At 44.5% G+C, this 24,313-nt stretch overlaps 1 protein-coding gene across 3 annotated transcripts in view; it reads right to left on the reverse strand.

Annotated features, from left to right (window-relative positions):
- LOC138661498 (major histocompatibility complex class I-related gene protein-like) overlaps positions 1–24,313 on the reverse strand; it is a 228,405-nt gene that overhangs the window by 75,957 nt on the left and 128,135 nt on the right. For 2 of the 3 annotated variants that reach the window (XM_069746220.1, XM_069746219.1), the window contains exon 1: positions 8,423–8,552. The exons of the other annotated variant lie outside the window; for it this stretch is intronic. In XM_069746220.1, the coding sequence (XP_069602321.1) occupies positions 8,423–8,513 (91 nt within the window). In that variant the 5' untranslated portion in view covers positions 8,514–8,552. Of the gene's footprint in view, positions 1–8,422; positions 8,553–24,313 lie in introns of those variants that run through there. 3 annotated transcript variants of the gene reach the window in all.

The following is a 24,313-nucleotide window of genomic DNA, read 5'->3' on the forward strand; positions in this document are numbered from 1 at the left end:
GGTTACCAGCTTATGTTTCCTAGGAAATGAAATTGATTCGGTCAACAAGGTGTTTCGTTTGCCTCCCGAAAAAATTGCTAAGTTAGTAGAAAAAATTGATGGCTTTATGTCCATAAGAAAGGTTACTCTTGTTCAAATGCAATCCCTAGTGGGTTTATTGGCATTTACATGTCGCGTTATGCCCATGGGAAGAATTTTCTCCCATCGTTTAGCGTTAGCCACCCGAGGGATTAGGCTTCCGCGCCATAGGATAAGGCTGAGCCTTCCCTTGATTGAAGACTTAAAAGTATGGAGGAGTTTTCTGTTGGATTATAATGGTCACACTTGCTTCCAAAGTGATGAAATGACAGGTCAGGACATTTCCTTTTTGCAGACGCAGCCGGGTCCGTGGGTTTTGGCGTCATCTTTCACGAACAGTGGTGTGCAGAACGGTGGCCTGATAATTGGTTCATGAATGGGTTGACAAGAAATCTTACTCTCCTGGAGTTATTTCCATTGGTGGTGGCGGTAGTCATTTGGGGTGAGCAGTTGCGTAATAAACGTATTTGCTTTTGGTCAGACAACGAAAGTGTGGTCCATGCAGTAAATCATTTGTCTTCTTCTTCTAGTCCAGTGATCAAGCTGATACGGTTCCTGGTATTGAAATGCTTACATTTGAATATACGGTTCCGTTCTCGGATGTTCCGGGTATTCAAAATGCTATGGCTGATTCCCTTTCACGTTTTGATTTCCAGAAGTTTCGGGAGCTTGCTCCATCTGCCAGTCTACAGGGAATTCCAATCTTGCCTTGTGCAGGCGTGTACTATGGAAGACAACAGAGAATGAACTTCAATCCAATATTGCAGCCAGCATGCAGCCAACGGGTAAGGAAAGGGTGAATCAAACACCCGAAAACCCCTCCCCTATGACTGAAGATTGTTCCCTCCAAATTCAGGTGACAGAGTACCTTTAAGAGGATGGGAGGATGTTACAAATAGTTTTATTTTGCGTCAGGCTTTAAAGGGTTGGAAATGCTCTGGGGATCGACAAGTGGTTAGACGACCAATTTCGTTCACTCTTTTGGCGCAAATTATTGATGGCACGAAATCGGTTTGCAGTTCCGTTTTTGAATCGGTATTATTTTCGGCAGCGTTTGGAGTTGCGTTTTTTGGGGCATTAAGGGTTAGTGAGTTGGCAGCGGCTTCTACACAAAAACATTGGGGTTTACAGCAGAATGATGTTTCCTTTCGTAACGGTGGCATACGTATTCGTATTCGGCGGTCAAAAACAGACTTTTTGGGGAACGGTCTATGGTTTTCTTTGTTCTCCATTGCTGGCCCGGTGTGTCCAATTAATTTGGTTACACACTATTTGGCATTAAGACCGGATAGCCCTTCCTTTTTTGTCCATAAGGACGGATCACCTTTGACTAGATTTCAGTTTTTGGCGGTTTTACGGAAGATTTTAGGGTTTTTGGGGCTCCCTACGGGTGAGTTTGGTACTCACTCATTTCGGATCGGGGCAGCTACTGAAGCGGCTCGAGCGGGCCTTAAGGATGACAAAATAATGAGGATAGGTAGAAGGCGTTCGTCATGTTTCTTCCGTTATATCAGGCCGCATTTGTTAATGCTTTAAATGTTTTAATACCAAAAGAAGCAAGAAGACCATGGAGAAATCACCAACCACACAACTGAAGAACCGATATCAAATCTTTGTAGAGGATGAAGATGGCACACCTAAGAATGAAGCAATACCAGCAAGCAAAAAAGAAAAGGGCACACAGCAACAAGTGACAGCAAAAAGTACAGCCAAGAAGCAACGAAGAGTGGTGGTGGTGGGAGACTCACTACTGAGAGGCACCGAAGCAGCCATCTGCAGACCGGACATAACTGCAAGAGAAGTATGCTGCCTTCCAGGTGCGATGATCAAGGATGTGACCGATAGGATACCAAAGCTCTTCAGCTCCAAGGACGTCCACCCATTTCTTCTGATACATGTTGGCACCAATGACACGGCAAGGAAGGACCTACCGACAATCTGCAAGGACTTTGAAGAGTTGGGGAAGAAAGTAAAGGAACTGGATGCACAGGTAGTTTTTTCTTCTATCCTTCCAGTAGACGGGCATGGCACCAGGAGATGGAACAGGATCCTTGATGCAAACAACTGGCTAAGACGATGGTGCAGACAACAAGGATTTGGATTCCTGGACCACGGTGTGAATTACTGGTATGATGGACTCCTCGCCAGAGACGGACTACACCTCAACAAACCTGGGAAACACACATTCGCCAGAAGACTCGCTACACTCATCAGGAGGGCGTTAAACTAGAAGAAGAGGGGACGGGAAGAAAAACATTAGACTCGAACAAAGACGACCCAGGAAAACATACTCAGAAGGGAGGTAAGAACATTTCTAAAACAATCCACAGTGAGGAGATTGGAACAAAACAAAATCCTCTAAACTGCATGCTCGCAAACGCCAGAAGCCTGACAAACAAGATGGAAGAACTAGAAGCAGAAATATCTACAGGTAACTTTGACATAGTGGGAATAACCGAGACATGGTTAGATGAAAGCTATGACTGGGCAGTTAACTTACAGGGTTACAGTCTGTTTAGAAAGGATCGTAAAAATCGGAGAGGAGGAGGGGTTTGTCTCTATGTAAAGTCTTGTCTAAAGTCCACTTTAAGGGAGGATATTAGCGAAGGGAATGAGGATGTCGAGTCCATATGGGTTGAAATTCATGGAGGGAAAAATGGTAACAAAATTCTCATTGGGGTCTGTTACAAACCCCCAAATATAACAGAAAGCATGGAAAGTCTACTTCTAAAGCAGATAGATGAAGCTGCAACCCATAATGAGGTCCTGGTTATGGGGGACTTTAACTACCCGGATATTAACTGGGAAACAGAAACCTGTGAAACCCATAAAGGCAACAGGTTCCTGCTAATAACCAAGAAAAATTATCTTTCACAATTGGTGCAGAATCCAACCAGAGGAGCAGCACTTTTAGACCTAATACTATCTAATAGACCTGACAGAATAACAAATCTGCAGGTGGTTGGGCATTTAGGAAATAGCGACCACAATATTGTGCAGTTTCACCTGTCTTTCACTAGGGGGACTTGTCAGGGAGTCACAAAAACATTGAACTTTAGGAAGGCAAAGTTTGACCAGCTTAGAGATGCCCTTAATCTGGTAGACTGGGACAATATCCTCAGAAATGAGAATACAGATAATAAATGGGAAATGTTTAAGAACATCCTAAATAGGCACTGTAAGCGGTTTATACCTTGTGGGAATAAAAGGACTAGAAATAGGAAAAACCCAATGTGGCTAAACAAAGAAGTAAGACAGGCAATTAACAGTAAAAAGAAAGCATTTGCACTACTAAAGCAGGATGGCACCATTGAAGCTCTAAAAAACTATAGGGAGAAAAATACTTTATCTAAAAAACTAATTAAAGCTGCCAAAAAGGAAACAGAGAAGCACATTGCTAAGGAGAGTAAAACTAATCCCAAACTGTTCTTCAACTATATCAATAGTAAAAGAATAAAAACTGAAAATGTAGGCCCCTTAAAAAATAGTGAGGAAAGAATGGTTGTAGATGACGAGGAAAAAGCTAACATATTAAACACCTTCTTCTCCACGGTATTCACGGTGGAAAATGAAATGCTAGGTGAAATCCCAAGAAACAATGAAAACCCTATATTAAGGGTCACCAATCTAACCCAAGAAGAGGTGCGAAACCGGCTAAATAAGATTAAAATAGATAAATCTCCGGGTCCGGATGGCATACACCCACGAGTACTAAGAGAACTAAGTAATGTAATAGATAAACCATTATTTCTTATTTTTAGTGACTCTATAGCGACAGGGTCTGTTCCGCAGGACTGGCGCATAGCAAATGTGGTGCCAATATTCAAAAAGGGCTCTAAAAGTGAACCTGGAAATTATAGGCCAGTAAGTCTAACCTCTATTGTTGGTAAAATATTTGAAGGGTTTCTGAGGGATGTTATTCTGGATTATCTCAATGAGAATAACTGTTTAACTCCATATCAGCATGGGTTTATGAGAAATCGCTCCTGTCAAACCAATCTAATCAGTTTTTATGAAGAGGTAAGCTATAGACTGGACCACGGTGAGTCATTGGACGTGGTATATCTCGATTTTTCCAAAGCGTTTGATACCGTGCCGCACAAGAGGTTGGTACACAAAATGAGAATGCTTGGTCTGGGGGAAAATGTGTGTAAATGGGTTAGTAACTGGCTTAGTGATAGAAAGCAGAGGGTGGTTATAAATGGTATAGTCTCTAACTGGGTCGCTGTGACCAGTGGGGTACCGAAGGGGTCAGTATTGGGACCTGTTCTCTTCAACATATTCATTAATGATCTGGTAGAAGGTTTACACAGTAAAATATCGATATTTGCAGATGATACAAAACTATGTAAAGCAGTTAATACAAGAGAAGATAGTATTCTGCTACAGATGGATCTGGATAAGTTGGAAACTTGGGCTGAAAGGTGGCAGATGAGGTTTAACCCCTTAGTGACCGAGCCAAATTTTTGAAATCTGACCAGTGTCACTTTATGTGGTAATAACTCTGCAACGCTTCAACAAATCCCAGTGATTTTGAGATTGTTTTTTCGTGACACATTATACTTTATGATAATGGTAAATTTAGTTCAACATTTTTTGTGTTTATTTATAAAAAATATCAAAAATTTGAGAAAAATGTTAAAAAATTAGCAATTTTCTAAATTTGAATGATTATCCCTTTAATCCAGATAGTCATACAACAGCAAACCATTAATAAATAACATTTCCCACATGTCAGCTTTACATCAGCACCATTTGTAAAATGTTATTTTATTTTGTTAGCATTTTAGGAGGTTTAAAAATGTAGCAGCAATTTTTCATTTTTTCAAAGAAATTTACAAAATGTATTTTTTTAGGGACTTATCCATGTTTGAAGTGACTTTAGGGGTCCCATATATTGGGAAACCCACAAACGTGATACCATTTTAAAAACAGCACCCCTAAACATATTGAAAACTGCTGTCAGGTAGTTTATTAACCCTTCAGGTGCTTTACAGGAATTAATGCAAAGTGGTATGACAGAAATGAAAATGTGTATTTTTACCACCTAAATGTTGCTAAATTCTAAACAGATTACTACAGCCGTCAGACTCTAAGGCCACTATTTGGTCATGAATTGCCATAGCAAACATCAGGACAACAAAATCATGATCTGAGGGCACCAATTGGGACAAAGAAGAAGCCCCCACACTCTGTTAACCATTTATAATGATGTAGTCACTATTGACAGCAGCATCTAAGGGGTTAAACAGATTTAGATGGTGCAAATACTGATCGTGGCTGGTACAGCAAGTTTTCAGCTATAGTGTACAACCGATAGATGCTGGATTGTCATCTGTATGGGGATACTATTCTCTTATATATCAGGTCAGTTAAAAGACGTATTGGCGGTCATTAAGGGGTTAACAATGATAAATGTAAGGTTATACACATGGGAAGAGGGAATCAATATCACCATTACACACTGAACGGGAAACCACTGGGTAAATCTGACAGGGAGAAGGACTTGGGGATCCTAGTTAATGATAAACTTACCTGGAGCAGCCAGTGCCAGGCAGCAGCTGCCAAGGCAAACAGGATCATGGGGTGCATTAAAAGAGGTCTGGATACACATGATGAGAGCATTATACTGCCTCTGTACAAATCCCTAGTTAGACCGCACATGGAGTACTGTGTCCAGTTTTGGGCACCGGTGCTCAGGAAGGATATAATGGAACTAGAGAGAGTACAAAGGAGGGCAACAAAATTAATAAAGGGGATGGGAGAACTACAATACCCAGATAGATTAGCGAAATTAGGATTATTTAGTCTAGAAAAAAGACGACTGAGGGGCGATCTAATAACCATGTATAAGTATATAAGGGGACAATACAAATATCTCGCTGAGGATCTGTTTATACCAAGGAAGGTGACGGGCACAAGGGGGCATTCTTTGCGTCTGGAGGAGAGAAGGTTTTTCCACCAACATAGAAGAGGATTCTTTACTGTTAGGGCAGTGAGAATCTGGAATTGCTTGCCTGAGGAGGTGGTGATGGCGAACTCAGTCGAGGGGTTCAAGAGAGGCCTGGATGTCTTCCTGGAGCAGAACAATATTGTATCATACAATTAGGTTCTGTAGAAGGACGTAGATCTGGGGATTTATTATGATGGAATATAGGCTGAACTGGATGGACAAATGTCTTTTTTCGGCCTTACTAACTATGTTACTATGTTACTATGTTAATACGCATGTAAATGCCAACATTTCTTTTCATTTCAGGTTTTTCCGAGACTAGTGTTTGGATCTTGGGTCACTCTTACGTGTTTTGGGCCGGACAGAGGGCAGAGTTGCGACCTGGAGGGAGATCGCTGGGATTTCACAACGTCAATGTGAACTGGAGAGGCATCCGTGGATTTATGTGGTCACAGGTTTTGGTTAAGGTGGTACAAATATCAAGGATGGCAAACCATACAGTTATCCTGGTCTTGCACGCTGGGGGTAATGATTTGAGTTCAATACAGATGACAGAACTCATGACGCTGATGCGGGCAGACATAGATAAATTCCCGGGTTTTTTCTCAAATTTGTTTTGGTTTGGTCCGAGATTATTCCCAGTGTGATTTGGCAGGGAGCGCGTGATTGGGCAGGGATTGAAAGAGTACGAAGGGCAGTAAATCATAGAATTTCCCGTGTTGTACATTTTAAGGGCGGTATTATAGTAAGGCACATACAGGTAGAGGGAAATAATGCTAGGTTATTGCGTGCAGATGGGGTACACTTGACGGACATTGGTTTGGACATTTTTTTAGCTGGTTTGGAAGATGGGATTGAGGAGGCGTTGTTCGTGCTGGGTGGGGGTCGTAGCTCTGAGTGTTCATAGCTACTCCTTGGCAGAAGAACAAGACGGGTAACATGTGCCAGGAGTCCGGCGGCATATCCCCACAACTTCCAAATGATTAACTGAAAGAGAGATGCGACCTTACCTCTCCAAAGAAAGAAGGGTTGTTATAAAAGAAGAGAATGTATGTTAGATTCTCCAATAAATTTACATGTTTGACTATAATTTAGTCTTATTCTTTGTGTCGGGGATGGTCTGGGCAGTCTGATGCTAGATGCACTTTACATTTGAAACACTTGAAACCACTATTGATGTTTTGGGAGAATCACGAACTTATGACCACATACTATTAGGTAATGTTCAAATGGGTTTGATTTTGAAGCAGGAACAGCTTTAAGAACTGCTCCTTTTACGGCGAGTATCACACCAAATACTGTACGTGATAAACCTGACCTCACATGGGCAGTTCTCAGGTTAGTTTTATACAATAGGGTTGTTAAGATGTGTTTTTCACATGGACCAATATGTGCATAAAAAAAACAGCACGCATTAATTTCCTCCATAATTTGGAAGAGACTCTCCTATACAATTGTACAGATGCGCCCAAAAAAATCAGGTCCCATAAGGAGCCGCTGTGTACCATCCAATATTTACAGATATGCAGCAATTCTTAACAAAGGGAACTGTATTCCTTTTTTGTATATTTTAATAACTGCTGATACATAACAGCAGATGCCGCACACTGCATTTGGATGACAATATAGATGAATAATCATCTATTCTTCTGTGTAGAATCAGACGATTTTTTTAAGTGCTCGCATGAAATTAACCTTAAGAAAGTTTTTGGAGCCTTTTCTTCATCTAGATCCATTTTTTAAGTGTGTATTCTCTTAAGATTTTTCTGCATCCATCCAAATATAAAGTGAATTCCAGGAGGATTCCTCCTCAAAGAAGTTACATGCACTTTTTTTCCCCAAAAACTGAAGAAGAAAAATAAATACTCAAAAGCTCCTCATAGGAACAGCAAAATGGATTAACACTGAAGTGAATATGAAGAGTCTTTCAAGCATTTTTGAATTATTTTTTAGGTACTTTTGTAGTAGATGTGCTCCAAAAACCTCAATGTTAACATAGCCTTAAAAAACTTCAAATATTTTACCCGGCACTGAGATTAAATGGTGGTTCCCAAAGCAATTCCAAGATCTGGGCTCTGCTTCCTCAGAAATGGGCTTTGCAGCACCCAGTCCTGAATTGAATGTAGGTGCACATTATCAAGCTCTGCTCCATTTATTGTCTATGGGACTGCCGGAAATAGCATGGCAGACCCATAGACAATGAAAGGGGCGAAGACTGAGCATGTGCACCTCCATTCCAATCATTCTGTTCAGGATGGTGCCACACAATATATATTGCCATACAGAATTCAGAGCTGATATATAGTGACAGCAATACCAAACATTGTAACAGATAATAATATAACGACTTATTAGGTAATAATCTAATTAACCCTGACCGTACACACTCACCAGTATACACTCCAGTCACGCTCAGAAATATCACAGTGAGGACGAACATCTTTTCCTTCTCGCATTTGATATCACAGAAGAATAATTTCATCTGAAGCAGAAAACTAAATAGAGCGGCACTAAATGGGCGGCACTGTATATAAGGGAAGGGCCGGGCTCTGATTAGACGGCTGTTTATAGAAATATGAATTTGCATTGATCGTTTCCTATTACGCAAATCTCCGCTCCTTCCTTCTCTACATGTCAGGAAGACTTTTCTCAGGGTGGAGTTCAGATTCCTCTGGAAAGTTAGAAACATAAATTTGGCATTAACTTAAAAAACCAGGCCACTGAGAGTGTTAGCGCTCATAATCATTTCCGAGAAAAAGTCGGATTGCACTCTGACTAATGTTATTCAATGGGTGACATCTCATCTGCAATTTTTTTTTTCTCAGCTGAAATCGGACTGAGAAAAAAATTTGCAGCATGCTGCGATTTGCTGAGTATGGGCTCATGCCCACTTGCGATGAAATCGGACGAATTTAATCAGATAAAAAATCAGATTGAATTCGGAGCAATGTTATTCTATGATTGTGTGTTCATCTGCGTTTCTTTTTCCAGCTCAGAGTGGATCACATCCCGCTATAGAAGTCAATGGGTGCGAGAAAAAAAAATCGCACAGCACTCGCACCATGCAAGTGCTGTCCAATTTTTATGCACCGGTGTCCTTTGAAAAGCCGGCAATTCATATGTGATTACAGTAAAATCACACTGACAGGTTAGAATAGAATAGATAGAATAGATATATACACATAGAATAGGTATATATATATATATATATATATATATATATACCGTATACAGTATACTCGAGTATAAGCTGAGAATTTCAGACCATTTTTTTTAGGCTGAAATTGCCCCTCTCGGCTTATACTCGAGTCATTCCCATACTTTTTTCCTAATGTGTGTGTGTTTTATTAACTCTTTCTTACTATTGGATTAATAATGGATAGGCGTCTTATTGACGCCTCTCCGTTATTAACCCAGCTTAATGTCACCTTACAATAGCAAAGTGACATTAACCCCTTATTACCCCATATCCCACTGCTACTCGGGAGTGGGAAGAGAGGGGCTAAGTGCTGGAATTGGCGCATCTTACAGGTGCACCATTTCTGGGGTGGCTGCGGACTGGTATTTGTAGCCGGGGGGGGGGGGGGGGAGGGAATATCCATGGCCCCTCTCTAGGCTATGAATATCAGCATGCAGCTGTCTGCGTAGCCTTTCTGGCTATAAAATATAGGGGGACCCCACGTCATTTTTTGGGGGGGTCCCCCTATTTTAATAGCCAGTAAAGGCTACGCAGACAGCTGCGGGCTGGTATTCATAGCAGGCTACAAATATTGGCCCCCGGCCGTCGGCTTTCCCCCTCTGGCGCAGAAAATTGCACGGGAGCCCACGCTGTTTTTTTCTGCTTTCTTTTTTTTTTTTTTAAATTCAACGCTCATTAAGGCCTCTTTCACTCTTGCGTCGGTACGGGTCCGTCGCTATGCGTCGGGCTGACGTACCGACGCACGTTGTGAAATTTGTGCACGACGTGGGCACACAGAGACACGCCGCACGCCCCGCAGAGACACCCCGCACGCCCCGCAGAGACCCCGCCCGCCGCACAGAGACCACGCCCGCCGTAGAGACACCCCGCCTGCCCCAGAGACACCCCGCAAGCCGCACAGAGACCCCAGCACACACGCAGAGAGCCCCACGGTCACGCACAGACACCGCCCGCACACACACCCAGTCTCCGCCCACGCACCGCCCACACTTTATTATACTGCATAATTGCACTATAGGAACTTCCGATTCCGATTTCCGATATCGCAAAAATATCGGAACTCAGTATCGTAATTCCGATACAGCGAATATCGGCCGACACCCGATATTTGTTGTATCAACAGTGATGACACAACAATCTGAAGCAGCAGTACACAAGCCTCCCGAAGAAGCAAATATTGCGAAACGTGCGTTGGAGCTATGTACTCAGCGGGCACCATACCCACATGAGTAAGCACTATATGTATCACCTTATGTTTCTACCTAGTATTTTGCCATTTTGTTTTCAACTGGGAAACGCTGCGTGAATAAGATTTACTAGATGTTGGCCAGATTGTAACGCATCGAGTGCTCTAGAATATGTATGTAGTATATAATACAGCCCACGTAGTATATAACAAAGCCCACGTAGTATATTGCAATGTGGGCACCATATCCCGGTTAAAAAAAAAAAAGAAATAAAATAAAAAATAGTTATATACTCACCTACCGGCGTCCCCCGCATCCAGGCCATGTCGTGACGTTCCGTTGCCAGTAATGCCTTGCGGCCATAACACGTGATGATGTAGCGGTCTCGCGAGAACGCTACGTCAAGTTATTGGTGCTGCTGCTTACAGATTGTGACCAAGATGTGACCTCTCCTCATCAGCCTGAACATAGAGGAGGGAGGGGTTTGGGTGTGTTTTGGAGTGGGTGTGCCAATGCAGAGTTACATGGGAGTGCAATGCATCATGGAACTTGTAGTGTTAGACCACAATAACTCAGGAGAAAGGAAGTTGTCGATTAACCCAATGAGAGCTGGATCAAGCACTAAAGATGTGCTGCTACAGCATGATAACAGGTAATATTGCTGAAATAAACACAGTAGATGTTTTCAGTGGCACATAATAGCAAGATTTATGGAAAAAAAAAACTTTATAGTAGTGGACAACTTCTTTAATGTGCAATTTAACATTTTCTTTATTCTTCTTCACATGCAGGACTTTCTGTCTACCCCCACGGGCCTACTGCATCTTTCTTCAAGCTTTCTATCACTATCTAGATACATATTATCAGCTATGTAAACATTATTACCGTTTAACTTTTCAAAGCAACACTATCAAGGTGCGACCAATGAACATTCCCTTTAAGAGGGAAACTAGTCTTTTCTGAGGTAGTGCAAACAATCAACAAGTCAGTTATAAAGTTTAAGACCATAGAAACTTTCACGTCGTCATCAGGAACAGTTTCTTTGCAAAGTCTTCTTGCTTGTAAAACCAGTAGAGAGCACCTTTAAGAAGGTGAAAACTATGTACAGGAACAGTTTTTGACCATGCTCAGTTCATGATTCCACATTTCTTTAAACCATGATAAACTTGTGCAAACTGGAACAAATAGGGATACCGGGTAAATGAAGGGATCCCTTTAAGAATTAACCCTGGATGGGTTTAAAGCAGCAAAAAGTAGGAAAACAAACAGTTAACTATGTACAGCTTCATGGCTTCGAGGTTTACTTCTATAGTAGGTGACAAGACATCAGTCGGTAGTGGACACTCCTTGGCCAGGGAAGGTCTGTATCCGGGCTCTCATCCGATGCCGTATCGAGATCGTAGGTTTGTCTCCCAGATGCGGTCACGTCAATAATGGGCTGGGTACAAATGTCAATTTTAGTAGCAGATTCAGTAGTAGAAACGATACACACAGTAGTAATAGTGTGGGGACCCGTTAGTTAAGAGACTAGAGGGGTAGTATCGTTGGTCTTAGTCGTGGCAGCAGATGGCACTACTGCAGGCTCACATCGTTTAACGTCCTTGGCATACCATCCCTGCTCACTCCAGTGGCGGGTGTAGGTCACATGATCTCCCCTACACATGTTGCGATAAGGGGGCCCACTGCGGAACTGGGCTTCTACGTTATACCTGGCAACGAAGACTTCCGTCGACAGTCCCGGCTCCAGTATAAAGCCCGAACCCCTTTTTGGGTGAAAGGCTAGTATGGTCCCTCGTTTCGTCGGACCCTCATTGCCACATTTAGTCTTAGATTTCAGTACAGTACGTTGGGCAGTCGATTCAGTTTGTCCTTGGCCCTTCCAATGTGAAATCAGGCATTGTTTGTATTGCTCCCAGGTGAGCGCTACGATAAAGGAGCCCTCCTCTCTGGACCCGTCCGGTCGGATCCTTGGGGTATCCCATTTAAAGATCACCCCCTCGGGGCTCACGTTCAGCGGTTCACCCATAGACGTCGGGAGCGGGGGCAGTATCCCTTCCATTGTGTCAAGGGGTGCTACGATGAGCTCGGCAGCGGGCGGCTGGTCACAGTTGGGACGGGGAGCGGTCACCAGAGCAGGATCGGTCAGTGGGGCAGGGTCGTTTTTGGTACCTGCATCTGATGTGGTTCCACTGATGTCGATCGGCTCCGCTGATGAGGACACTGGAGTCTGCTGCGGCTCTGACCACGGTTCTCCCTGTGCACAGCTCCGACTTCCATTACTTCACTGTTGCCGGCTCTGTGCCCGGGAGTGGAAAGTTCGATGCCTCCATCGGCGGGTCCAGGGAGTCAGGATCCTCCAGTAGCAGCAAGCTCTGGTTCGCCTCCGGTGGGCTGGGGTGGCCCTGGGTCACTTCGTCGTCGTTCAGGTACCCGCTGGTCTCCTTCTGAGTCATAGTTTCGTTTCTTCGGTCCCCGCCCGCCATAGAGAAGTAGGAGGCGGACCTCGGCTGCTGACGGACACGTCCTCAAGGTACAGAGATATTTAGACTGGGCGGCCATTGTTCTTCACGTTTCTCAGTTCGTTCACGCCCACAACTCCACGCCCTTCTTCTTCATCGCTCCTCGTGGCGCGGCAATGGCGGCAATTTTGGTGGGAATTTTTGGCGGTAACTTGCAATACACAGTCTTTAAGCACAAACAGTTCAAATACGATTCTGGCACAGTTCTAAGGCGCACATGACCCAATTCTTCAGGCTTAAGTAGATCCTGTTCGTGACGCCAAGATTTGGATCGCCCCCACGTAAGGGCAATGGGATACTCGGTACCGGGTCCTTCAGTTCCCTCAGCGGGGATGTCATGTGTTATGAACTGGTGATTCAGAACCACAATGGATCTAGTGGTTAAGAGCACACAAAGTGACCTGACAGTTAGCAATGACATAGGACGAGCTCTGAGACGTGGGAACTCCGCTGACCGCATGTTATGTGTGCTTATGAAAGGTGTTATGAAGACAATCCAGAGACACGATGTGCCTAGCGATCAGAGCACACACAGTGATCTGACAAATACCCAAAAACAATAGAACGAGCTCTGAGACGTGGAAACTCTGTAGACTGCACACCTGATCCTATCCTAAACACAACTGAAGGCGGCTGTGGATTGCGCCTAACAACTACCTATGGAACTCGGCACAGCCTAAGAAACTAGCTAGCCTGAAGATAGAAAAATAGGCCTGACTTGCCCCAGAGAAATACCCCAAAGGAAAAGGCAGCCCCCCACATATAATGACTGTGAGTAAGATGAAAAGACAAAACGTAGGGATGAAATAGATTCAGCAAAGTGGGGCCCGATATTCTAAACAGAGCGAGGACAGTAAAGCGAACTTTGCAGTCTACAAAAAACCCTAAAGCAAAAACCACGCAAAGGGGGCAAAAAGACCCACCGTGCCGAACTAACGGCACGGCGGTACACCCTTTGCGTCTCAGAGCTTCCAGCAAAACCAAAAGACAAGCTGGACAGAAAAAAGCAACAAAATAGCGAAAAAGCACTTAGCTATACAGAGCAGCAGGTCACAGGAACGATCAGGAGAAGCTCAGATCCAACACTGGAACATTGACAAGGAGCAAGGATAGCAGCATCAGGTGGAGTTAAGTAACGAAGCAGCTAACGAGCTCACCAGATCACCTGAGGGAGGAAGCTCAGAAGCTGCAGTACCACCTGTGACCACAGGAGTGAATTCAGCCACAGAATTCACAACAGTACCCCCCCCTTGAGGAGGTGTCACCGAACCCTCACCAAAGCCCCCAGGCCGACCAGGATGCGCCACATGAAAGGCACGAACAAGATCGGGGGCATGGACATCAGATGCAAAAACCCAGGAATTATCTTCCTGAGCATAACCCTTCCACTTAACCAGATACTGGAGTTTCCGTCTAGAAACACGAGAATCCAAAATCTTCTTCACAATATACTCCAACTCCCCCTCCACCAATACCGGGGCAGGAGGCTCAACAGATGGAACCATAGGTGCCACATATCTCAGCAACAACGAACTATGGAAGACATTATGTATGGAAAAACAGTCCGGGAGAGTCAGACGAAAAGACACAGGATTAAGAACCTCAGAAATCCTATACGGACCAATAAAACGAGGCTTAAATTTAGGAGAGGAAACCTTCATAGGAATATGACGAGAAGATAACCAAACCAGATCCCCAACACGAAGTCGAGGACCCACACGGCGTCTGCGATTAGCGAAAAGTTGAGCCTTCTCCTGGGACAAGGTCAAATTGTCCACTACCTGAGTCCAAATCTGCTGCAACCTGTCCACCACAGTATCCACACCAGGACAGTCCGAAGACTCAACCTGTCCTGAAGAGAAACGAGGATGGAACCCAGAATTGCAGAAAAACGGAGAAACCAAGGTAGCCGAGCTGGCCCGATTATTAAGGGCGAACTCAGCCAACGGTAAAAAGGACACCCAATCATCCTGGTCAGCAGAAACAAAACATCTCAGATATGTTTCCAAGGTCTGATTGGTTCGTTCAGTCTGGCCATTAGTCTGAGGATGGAAAGCCGAGGAAAAAGACAGGTCAATGCACATCCTACCACAAAAGGCTCGCCAAAACCTTGAAACAAACTGGGAACCTCTGTCAGAGACAATATTCTCAGGAATGCCATGCAAACGAACCACATGCTGGAAGAACAAAGGCACCAAATCAGAGGAGGAAGGCAATTTAGCCAAGGGCACCAGATGGACCATTTTAGAAAAGCGATCACAGACCACCCAAATGACTGACATCTTTTGAGAAACGGGAAGGTCAGAAATAAAATCCATCGAGATATGTGTCCAAGGTCTCTTTGGGACCGGCAAGGGCAAGAGCAACCCACTGGCACGAGAACAGCAGGGCTTAGCCCTAGCACAAATCCCACAGGACTGCACAAAAGTACGTACATCCCGTGACAGAGATGGCCACCAGAAGGATCTAGCCACCAACTCTCTGGTACCAAAGATTCCAGGATGACCAGCCAACACCGAACAATGAAGCTCAGAGATAACTTTATTCGTCCACCTATCAGGGACGAACAGTTTCTCCGCTGGACAACGATCAGGTTTATTAGCCTGAAATTTTTGCAGCACCCTCCGTAAATCAGGGGATATGGCAGACACAATGACACCTTCCTTGAGAATACCCGCCGGCTCAGATAACCCTGGGGAGTCGGGCACAAAACTCCTAGACAGAGCATCCGCCTTCACATTCTTTGAGCCCGGAAGGTACGAAATCACAAAGTCAAAACGGGCAAAAAATAACGACCAACGGGCCTGTCTAGGATTCAAGCGCTTGGCAGACTCGAGATAAGTCAAGTTCTTATGGTCAGTCAATACCACCACGCGATGCTTAGCTCCTTCAAGCCAATGACGCCACTCCTCGAATGCCCACTTCATGGCCAGCAACTCTCAGTTGCCCACATCATAATTACGCTCAGCGGGCGAAAACTTCCTGGAAAAGAAAGCACATGGTCTCATCACTGAGCAACCAGAAGCTCTCTGTGACAAAACCGCCCCTGCTCCAATCTCAGAAGCATCAACCTCGACCTGGAACGGAAGAGAAACATCTGGCTGACACAACACAGGGGCAAAACAAAAACGATGCTTCAACTCCTGAAAAGCTTCTACAGCAGCAGAAGACCAATTAACCAAATCAGCACCCTTCTTGGTCAAATCGGTCAATGGTTTGGCAATGCTAGAAAAATTACAGATGAAGCGACGATAAAAATTAGCAAAGCCCAGGAACTTATGTAGACTCTTCAGAGATGTTGGCTGAGTCCAATCCTGGATGGCTTGGACCTTAACCGGATCCATCTCGATAGTAGAAGGGGAAAAGATGAACCCCAAAAATGAAACCTTCTGCACACCAAAGAGACACTTTGATCCCTTCACAAACAAAGAATTAGCACGCAGGACCTGAAAAACCGTTCTGACCTGCTTCACATGAGACTCCCAATCATCCGAGAAGATCAAAATGTCATCCAAGTACACAATCAGGAATTTATCCAGATACTCACGGAAGATGTCATGCATAAAAGACTGAAACACTGATGGAGCATTGGCAAGTCCGAACGGCATCACTAGATACTCAAAATGACCCTCGGGCGTATTAAATGCAGTTTTCCATTCATCTCCTTGCCTGATTCTCACCAGATTATACGCACCACGAAGATCTATCTTAGTGAACCAACTAGCCCCCTTAATCCGAGCAAACAAGTCAGATAACAATGGCAAGGGATACTGAAATTTAACAGTGATCTTATTAAGAAGGCGGTAATCAATACACGGTCTCAGCGAACCATCCTTCTTGGCTACAAAAAAGAAGCCTGCTCCCAGTGGTGATGACGATGGGCGAATATGCCCCTTATCCAGGGATTCCTTCACATAACTGCGCATAGCGGCGTGTTCAGGCACGGATAAATTAAACAAACGACCTTTAGGGAATTTACTACCAGGAATCAAATTGATAGCACAATCACAATCCCTATGCGGAGGTAGGGCATTGGCTTTGGGCTCTTTAAATACATCCTGATAATCAGACAAGAACTCTGGGACCTCAGAAGGGGTGGATGACGAAATCGACAAAAATGGAACATCACCATGTACCCCCTGACAACCCCAGCTGGATAACGACATGGAATTCCAATCCAATACTGGATTATGGGTTTGCAGCCATGGCAACCCCAACACGACCACATCATGCAGATTATGTAGCACCAGAAAGCGAATAACTTCCTGATGTGCAGGAGCCATGCACATGGTCAGCTGGGCCCAGTACTGAGGTTTATTCTTGGCCAAAGGTGTAGCATCAATTCCTCTCAACGGAATAGGACACCGCAAAGGCTCCAAGAAAAACCCACAACGTTTAGCATAATCCAAATCCATCAGATTCAGGGCAGCGCCTGAATCCACAAACGCCATGACAGAAAACGACGACAAAGAGCATATCAAGGTAACGGACAGAAGGAATTTGGACTGTACAGTACCAATGACGGCAGACCTAGCGGACCGCTTAGTGCATTTAGGACAATCAGAAATAGCATGAGTGGAATCACCACAGTAGAAACACAGCCTATTCAGACGTCTGTATTCCTGCCGTTCAACTCTGGTCATAGTCCTATCGCACTGCATAGGCTCAGGTTTAATCTCAGGCAATACCGCCAAATGGTGCACAGTTTTACGCTCGCGCAAGCGTCGACCGATCTGAATGGCCAAAGACAAAGACTCATTCAAACCAGCAGGCATAGGAAATCCCACCATGACATCCTTAAGAGCCTCAGAGAGACCCTTTCTGAACAAAGCTGCCAGCGCAGATTCATTCCACTGAGTGAGTACTGACCATTTCCTAAATTTCTGACAATATACCTCTATCTCATCCTGACCCTGACACAAAGCCAGCAAATTTTTCTCTGCCTGATCCACTGAATTAGGCTCATCGTACAGTAATCCGAGCGCCAGGAAAAACGCATCGACACTACTCAATGCAGGGTCTCCTGGCGCAAGAGAAAATGCCCAGTCTTGAGGGTCGCCGCGCAAAAAAGAAATAATAATCAAAACCTGTTGAACAGGATTACCAGAAGAACGAGGTTTCAAGGCCAGAAATAGCTTACAATTATTTTTGAAACTTAGAAACTTAGTTCTATCTCCAAAAAACAAATCAGGAATAGGAATTCTTGGTTCTAACATAGATTTCTGATCAATAGTATCTTGAATCTTTTGTACATTTATAACGAGATTATCCATTGAAGAGCACAGACCCTGAATATCCATGTCCACACCTGTGTCCAAAAGCACCCAAATGTCTAGGGGAAAAAAAAAAGTGAACACAGAGCAGAGAAAAAAAAAAAATGATGTCAGAACTTTTTCTTTCCCTCTATTGAGAATCATTAGTTATGGCTCCTTGTACTGTTATGTGTGCTTATGAAAGGTGTTATGAAGACAATCCAGAGACACGATGTGCCTAGCGATCAGAGCACACACAGTGATCTGACAAATACCCAAAAACAATAGAACGAGCTCTGAGACGTGGAAACTCTGTAGACTGCACACCTGATCCTATCCTAAACACAACTGAAGGCGGCTGTGGATTGCGCCTAACAACTACCTATGCAACTCGGCACAGCCTAAGAAACTAGCTAGCCTGAAGATAGAAAAATAGGCCTGACTTGCCCCAGAGAAATACCCCAAAGGAAAAGGCAGCCCCCCACATATAATGACTGTGAGTAAGATGAAAAGACAAAACGTAGGGATGAAATAGATTCAGCAAAGTGGGGCCCGATATTCTAAACAGAGTGAGGACAGTAAAGCGAACTTTGCAGTCTACAAAAAACCCTAAAGCAAAAACCACGCAAAGGGGGCAAAAAGACCCACCGTGCCGAACTAACGGCACGGCGGTACACCCTTTGCGTCTCAGAGCTTCCAGCAAAACCAAAAGACAAGCTGGACAGAAAAAAGCAACAAAATAGCGAAAAAGCACTTAGCTATACAGAGCAGCAGGTCACAGGAACGATCAGGAGAAGCTCAGATCCAACACTGGAACATTGTCAAGGAGCAAGGATACAGGAACACATGGGCTACTTGCACAGTGAACAAGTCTGTAAGATCATGTTCACACACCACCAAGAAACCTGAAGACACAAAAAAGAATAGTAAAACCAAAAACACTCAGTTTGAAAAAAATGTTGCAGTAATCCGCAAGTGCTGGTAAAAGATGTAAAAAACAGGGTATTTGGTTGATACGTTTTTTGCAAAAAATGTATACTAAGCTGCTCTACCAATCTTCACGGTATACCCTTATCAGAGCAGTCCTAACTAGTGTATGCAATCCCTATCTGATGTATTTAAAAACCTGATCATCTGTATATTACCTGTGTGAACAGGGTTCTACTCTGTATGCACACATGGACTTTTCCTCTCTGAACCCTGTTCACACAGGTAATATACAGATGATCAGGTTTTTAAATACATCAGATAGGGATTGCATACACTAGTTAGGACTGCTCTGATAAGGGTATACCGTGAAGATTGGTAGAGCAGCTTAGTATACATTTTTTGCAAAAAACGTATCAACCAAATACCCTGTTTTTTACATCTTTTACCAGCACTTGCGGATTACTGCAACATTTTTTTCAAACTGAGTGTTTTTGGTTTTACTATTCTTTTTTGTGTCTTCAGGTTTCTTGGTGGTGTGTGAACATGATCTTACAGACTTGTTCACTGTGCAAGTAGCCCATGTGTTCCTGTTTCCATAATTGTTCTCTTGTGTCTACAAGACTGGGGAGCTACCCACCACTCCTCTTGGGTTATTTGCACATAAGCTGTTCTACTCTGTATGCACACATGGACTTTTCCACCCTGTTCACACAGGTAATATACAGATGATCAGGTTTTTAAATACATCAGATAGGGATTGCATACACTAGTTAGGACTGCTCTGATAAGGGTATACCGTGAAGATTGGTAGAGCAGCTTAGTATACATTTTTTGCAAAAAACGTATCAACCAAATACCCTGTTTTTTACATCTTTTACCAGCACTTGCGGATTACTGCAACATTTTTTTCAAACTGAGTGTTTTTGGTTTTACTATTCTTTTTTGTGTCTTCAAGGAGCAAGGATAGCAGCATCAGGTGGAGTTAAGTAACGAAGCAGCTAACGAGCTCACCAGATCACCTGAGAGAGGAAGCTCAGAAGCTGCAGTACCACCTGTGACCACAGGAGTGAATTCAGCCACAGAATTCACACCGCAATCCCTGATCCTATCACACCACACCAGAGGTAGCCGTGGAGTGCTCCTGACAAGTCCTAGGCGCCTCGAGCACAGCCTGAGAAACTAGCTAGCCCTGAAGATAGAAATATCAGCCTACCTTGCCTCAGAGAAATTCCCCAAAGGAAAAGGCAGCCCCCCACATATAATGACTGTGAGTTGAGATGAAAATACAAACACAGAGATGAATTAGATTTTAGCAAAGTGAGGCCCGACTTACCGAACAGACCGAAGATAGGAAAGATAGCTTTGCGGTCAACACAAAACCCTACAAACAACCACGCAGAGGGGGCAAAAAGACCCTCCGTACCGACTAACGATACGGAGGTGCTCCCTCTGCGTCCCAGAGCTTCCAGCAAGCGAGAAAAACCAATAAAGCAAGCTGGACAGAAAATATTGCAAAACAAAAGTAACACAAGCAAAACTTAGCTTATGCAGGATAGGCAGGCCACAGGAACGATCCAGGAGAGAGCAAGACCAATACTGAAACATTGACTGGAGGCAATGAGCAAAGCACTAGGTGGAGTTAAATAGAGCAGCACCTAACGACTTCACCTCGTCACCTGAGGAAGGAGACTCAGAAGCCACAGCCCCACTCACATCCACCAAAGGAAGCTCATAGACAGAACCAGCCGAAGTACCACTCATGACCACAGGAGGGAGCTTGACCACAGAACTCACAACAGTACCCCCTCCCTTGAGGAGGGGTCACCGAACCCTCACCAGAGCCCCCAGGCCGACCAGGATGAGCCATATGAAAGGCACGAACCAGATCGGCAGCATGGACATCAGAGGCAAAGACCCAGGAATTATCTTCCTGACCATAACCTTTCCACTTAACCAGATACTGGAGTTTCCGTCTCGAAACACGAGAATCCAAAATCTTCTCCACTATATACTCCAACTCCCCCTCAACCAAAACCGGGGCAGGAGGATCAACGGATGGAACCACAGGTGCCACGTATCTCCGCAACAATGACCTATGGAATACGTTATGGATGGAAAAAGAAGCTGGAAGGGTCAAACGAAAAGACACAGGATTATGAACCTCAGAAATCCTATACGGACCAATGAAACGAGGCTTAAACTTAGGAGAGGAAACTTTCATAGGAATATAACGAGATGACAACCAAACCAAATCCCCAACACGAAGTCGAGGACCCACACAGCACCGGCGGTTAGCGAAATGTTGAGCCTTCTCCTGGGACAAAGTCAAATTGTCCACTACATGAGTCCAAATCTGCTGCAACCTGTCCACCACAGTATCCACACCAGAACAGTCCGAAGACTCAACCTGCCCTGAAGAGAAACGAGGATGGAACCCAGAATTGCAGAAAAACGACGAAACCAAAGTAGCCGAGCTGGCCCGATTATTAAGGGCGAACTCAGCCAAAGGCAAAAAGGACACCCAATCATCCTGATCAGCAGAAACAAAACATCTCAGATATGTTTCCAAGGTCTGATTGGTTCGTTCAGTCTGGCCATTTGTCTGAGGATTGAAAGCCGAGGAAAAAGACAAATCAATGCCCATCCTAGTACAAAAGGCTCGCCAAAACCTCGAAACAAACTGGGAACCTCTGTCAGAAATGATGTTCTCTGGAATGCCATGTAAACAAACCACATGCTGGAAGAACAATGGCACCAAATCAGAGGAGGAAGGCAATTTAGACAAGGGTACCAAATGGACCATCTTAGAGAAGCGATCACAAACCACCCAAATGACCGACATTTTTTGAGAGACGGGGAGATCCAAAATAAAATCCATAGAGATATGTGTCCAAGACCTCTTCGGGACCGGCAAGGGCAAAAGCAACCCACTGGCACGAGAACAGCAGGGCTTAGCCCAAGCACAAATCCCACAGGACTGCACAAAAGAACGCACATCCCACGACAGAGACGGCCACCAAAAGGATCTAGCCACCAAATCTCTGGTACCAAAGATTCCAGGATGACCAGCCAACACCGAACAATGAACCTCAGAGATAACTCTATTCGTCCACCTATCAGGGACAAACAGTTTCTCCGCTGGTCAACGGTCAGGTCTATTAGCCTGAAATTTTTGCAGCACCCGCCGCAAATCAGGGGAGATGGCAGACAAAATGACCCCCTCTTTGAGAATACCCGTCGGCTCAGGCAAACCCGGAGAGTCGGCCACAAAACTCCTAGACAGGGCATCCGCCTTCACATTTTTAGAGCCCGGAAGGTACGAAACCACAAAGTCAAAATGGGAGAAAAACAGCGATCAACGAGCCTGTCTAGGATTCAACCGTTTGGCAGACTCGAGATAAGTCAAGTTCTTGTGATCAGTCAAGACCACCACGCGATGCTTAGCTCCTTCAAGCCAATGACGCCACTCCTCGAATGCCCACTTCATGGCCAGCAACTCTCGATTGCCAACATCATAATTTCGCTCAGCAGGCGAAAACTTCCTGGAAAAGAAGGCACATGGTTTCATCACCGAGCAGTCAGAACTTCTTTGCGACAAAACAGCCCCTGCTCCAATTTCTGAAGCATCAACCTCGACCTGGAACGGGAGCGAAACATCTGGTTGGCACAACACAGGGGCAGAAGAAAAACGACTCTTCAACTCTTGAAAAGCTTCCACAGCAGCCGAAGACCAATTGACCACATCGGCACCCTTCTTGGTTAAATCAGTCAACGGTTTAGCAATACTAGAAAAATTATTGATGAAGCGACGATAAAAATTAGCAAAGCCCAGGAACTTTTGCAGACTCTTCAGAGATGTCGGCTGAGTCCAATCATAAATGGCCTGAACTTTAACAGGGTCCATCTCGATAGTAGAAGGGGACAAAATGAAACCCAAAAATGAAACCTTCTGAACACCAAAGAGACACTTTGACCCCTTCACAAACAAAGAATTCGCACGCAGGACCTGGAACACCATTCTGACCTGCTTCACATGAGACTCCCAATCATCCGAGAAGACCAAAATATCATCCAAGTATACAATCAGGAATTTATCCAGGTACTCTCGGAAGATGTCATGCATAAAGGACTGAAACACTGATGGAGCATTAGAAAGCCCGAATGGCATAACCAGGTACTCAAAATGGCCCTCGGGCGTATTAAATGCAGTTTTCCATTCATCGCCTCGTTTAATACGCACAAGATTATACGCACCACGAAGATCTATCTTGGTGAACCAACTAGCCCCCTTAATCCGAGCAAACAAATCAGACAGCAGCGGCAAGGGGTACTGAAATTTGACCGTGATTTTATTTAGAAGGCGGTAATCAATACAAGGTCTCAGCGAACCATCCTTCTTGGCCACAAAAAAGAACCCTGCTCCCAATGGCGATGATGATGGGCGAATATGACCCTTCTCCAAGGATTCTTTCACGTAACCCCGCATAGCGGCGTGCTCAGGCACAGATAAATTAAACAATCGACCCTTAGGAAACTTACTACCAGGAATCAAATCGATAGCACAATCACAATCCCTATGCGGAGGTAGGGCATTGGACTTGGGCTCATCAAATACATCCTGGTAATCAGACAAGAACTCTGGGACCTCAGAAGGAGTGGATGATGAGATAGACAAAAATGGAACATCACCATGTACTCCCTGACAACCCCAGCTGGACACAGACATAGATTTCCAATCTAACACTGGGTTATGGACTTGTAGCCATGGCAACCCCAACACGACCACATCATGCAGATTATGTAACACCAGAAAGCGAATATCCTCCTGATGCGCAGGAGCCATGCACATGGTCAGCTGGGTCCAATACTGTGGCTTATTCTTGGCCAAAGGCGTAGCATCAATTCCTCTCAATGGAATAGGACATTGCAAGGGCTCCAAGAAAAACCCACAGCGCCTAGCATACTCCAAGTCCATCAAATTCAGGGCAGCACCTGAATCCACAAATGCCATGACAGAATAGGATGACAAAGAGCAGATCAAAGTAACGGACAAAAGAAATTTCGACTGTACCATACCAATGGTGGCAGACCTAGCGAAACGCTTAGTGCGCTTAGGACAATCGGAGATAGCATGAGTGGAATCACCACAGTAGAAACACAGCCCATTCTGACGTCTGTGTTCCTGCCGTTCAGCT

This window comes from Ranitomeya imitator, chromosome 2, assembly GCF_032444005.1.
Source record: "Ranitomeya imitator isolate aRanImi1 chromosome 2, aRanImi1.pri, whole genome shotgun sequence".
Classification (NCBI taxonomy): Eukaryota; Metazoa; Chordata; class Amphibia; order Anura; family Dendrobatidae; genus Ranitomeya; species Ranitomeya imitator.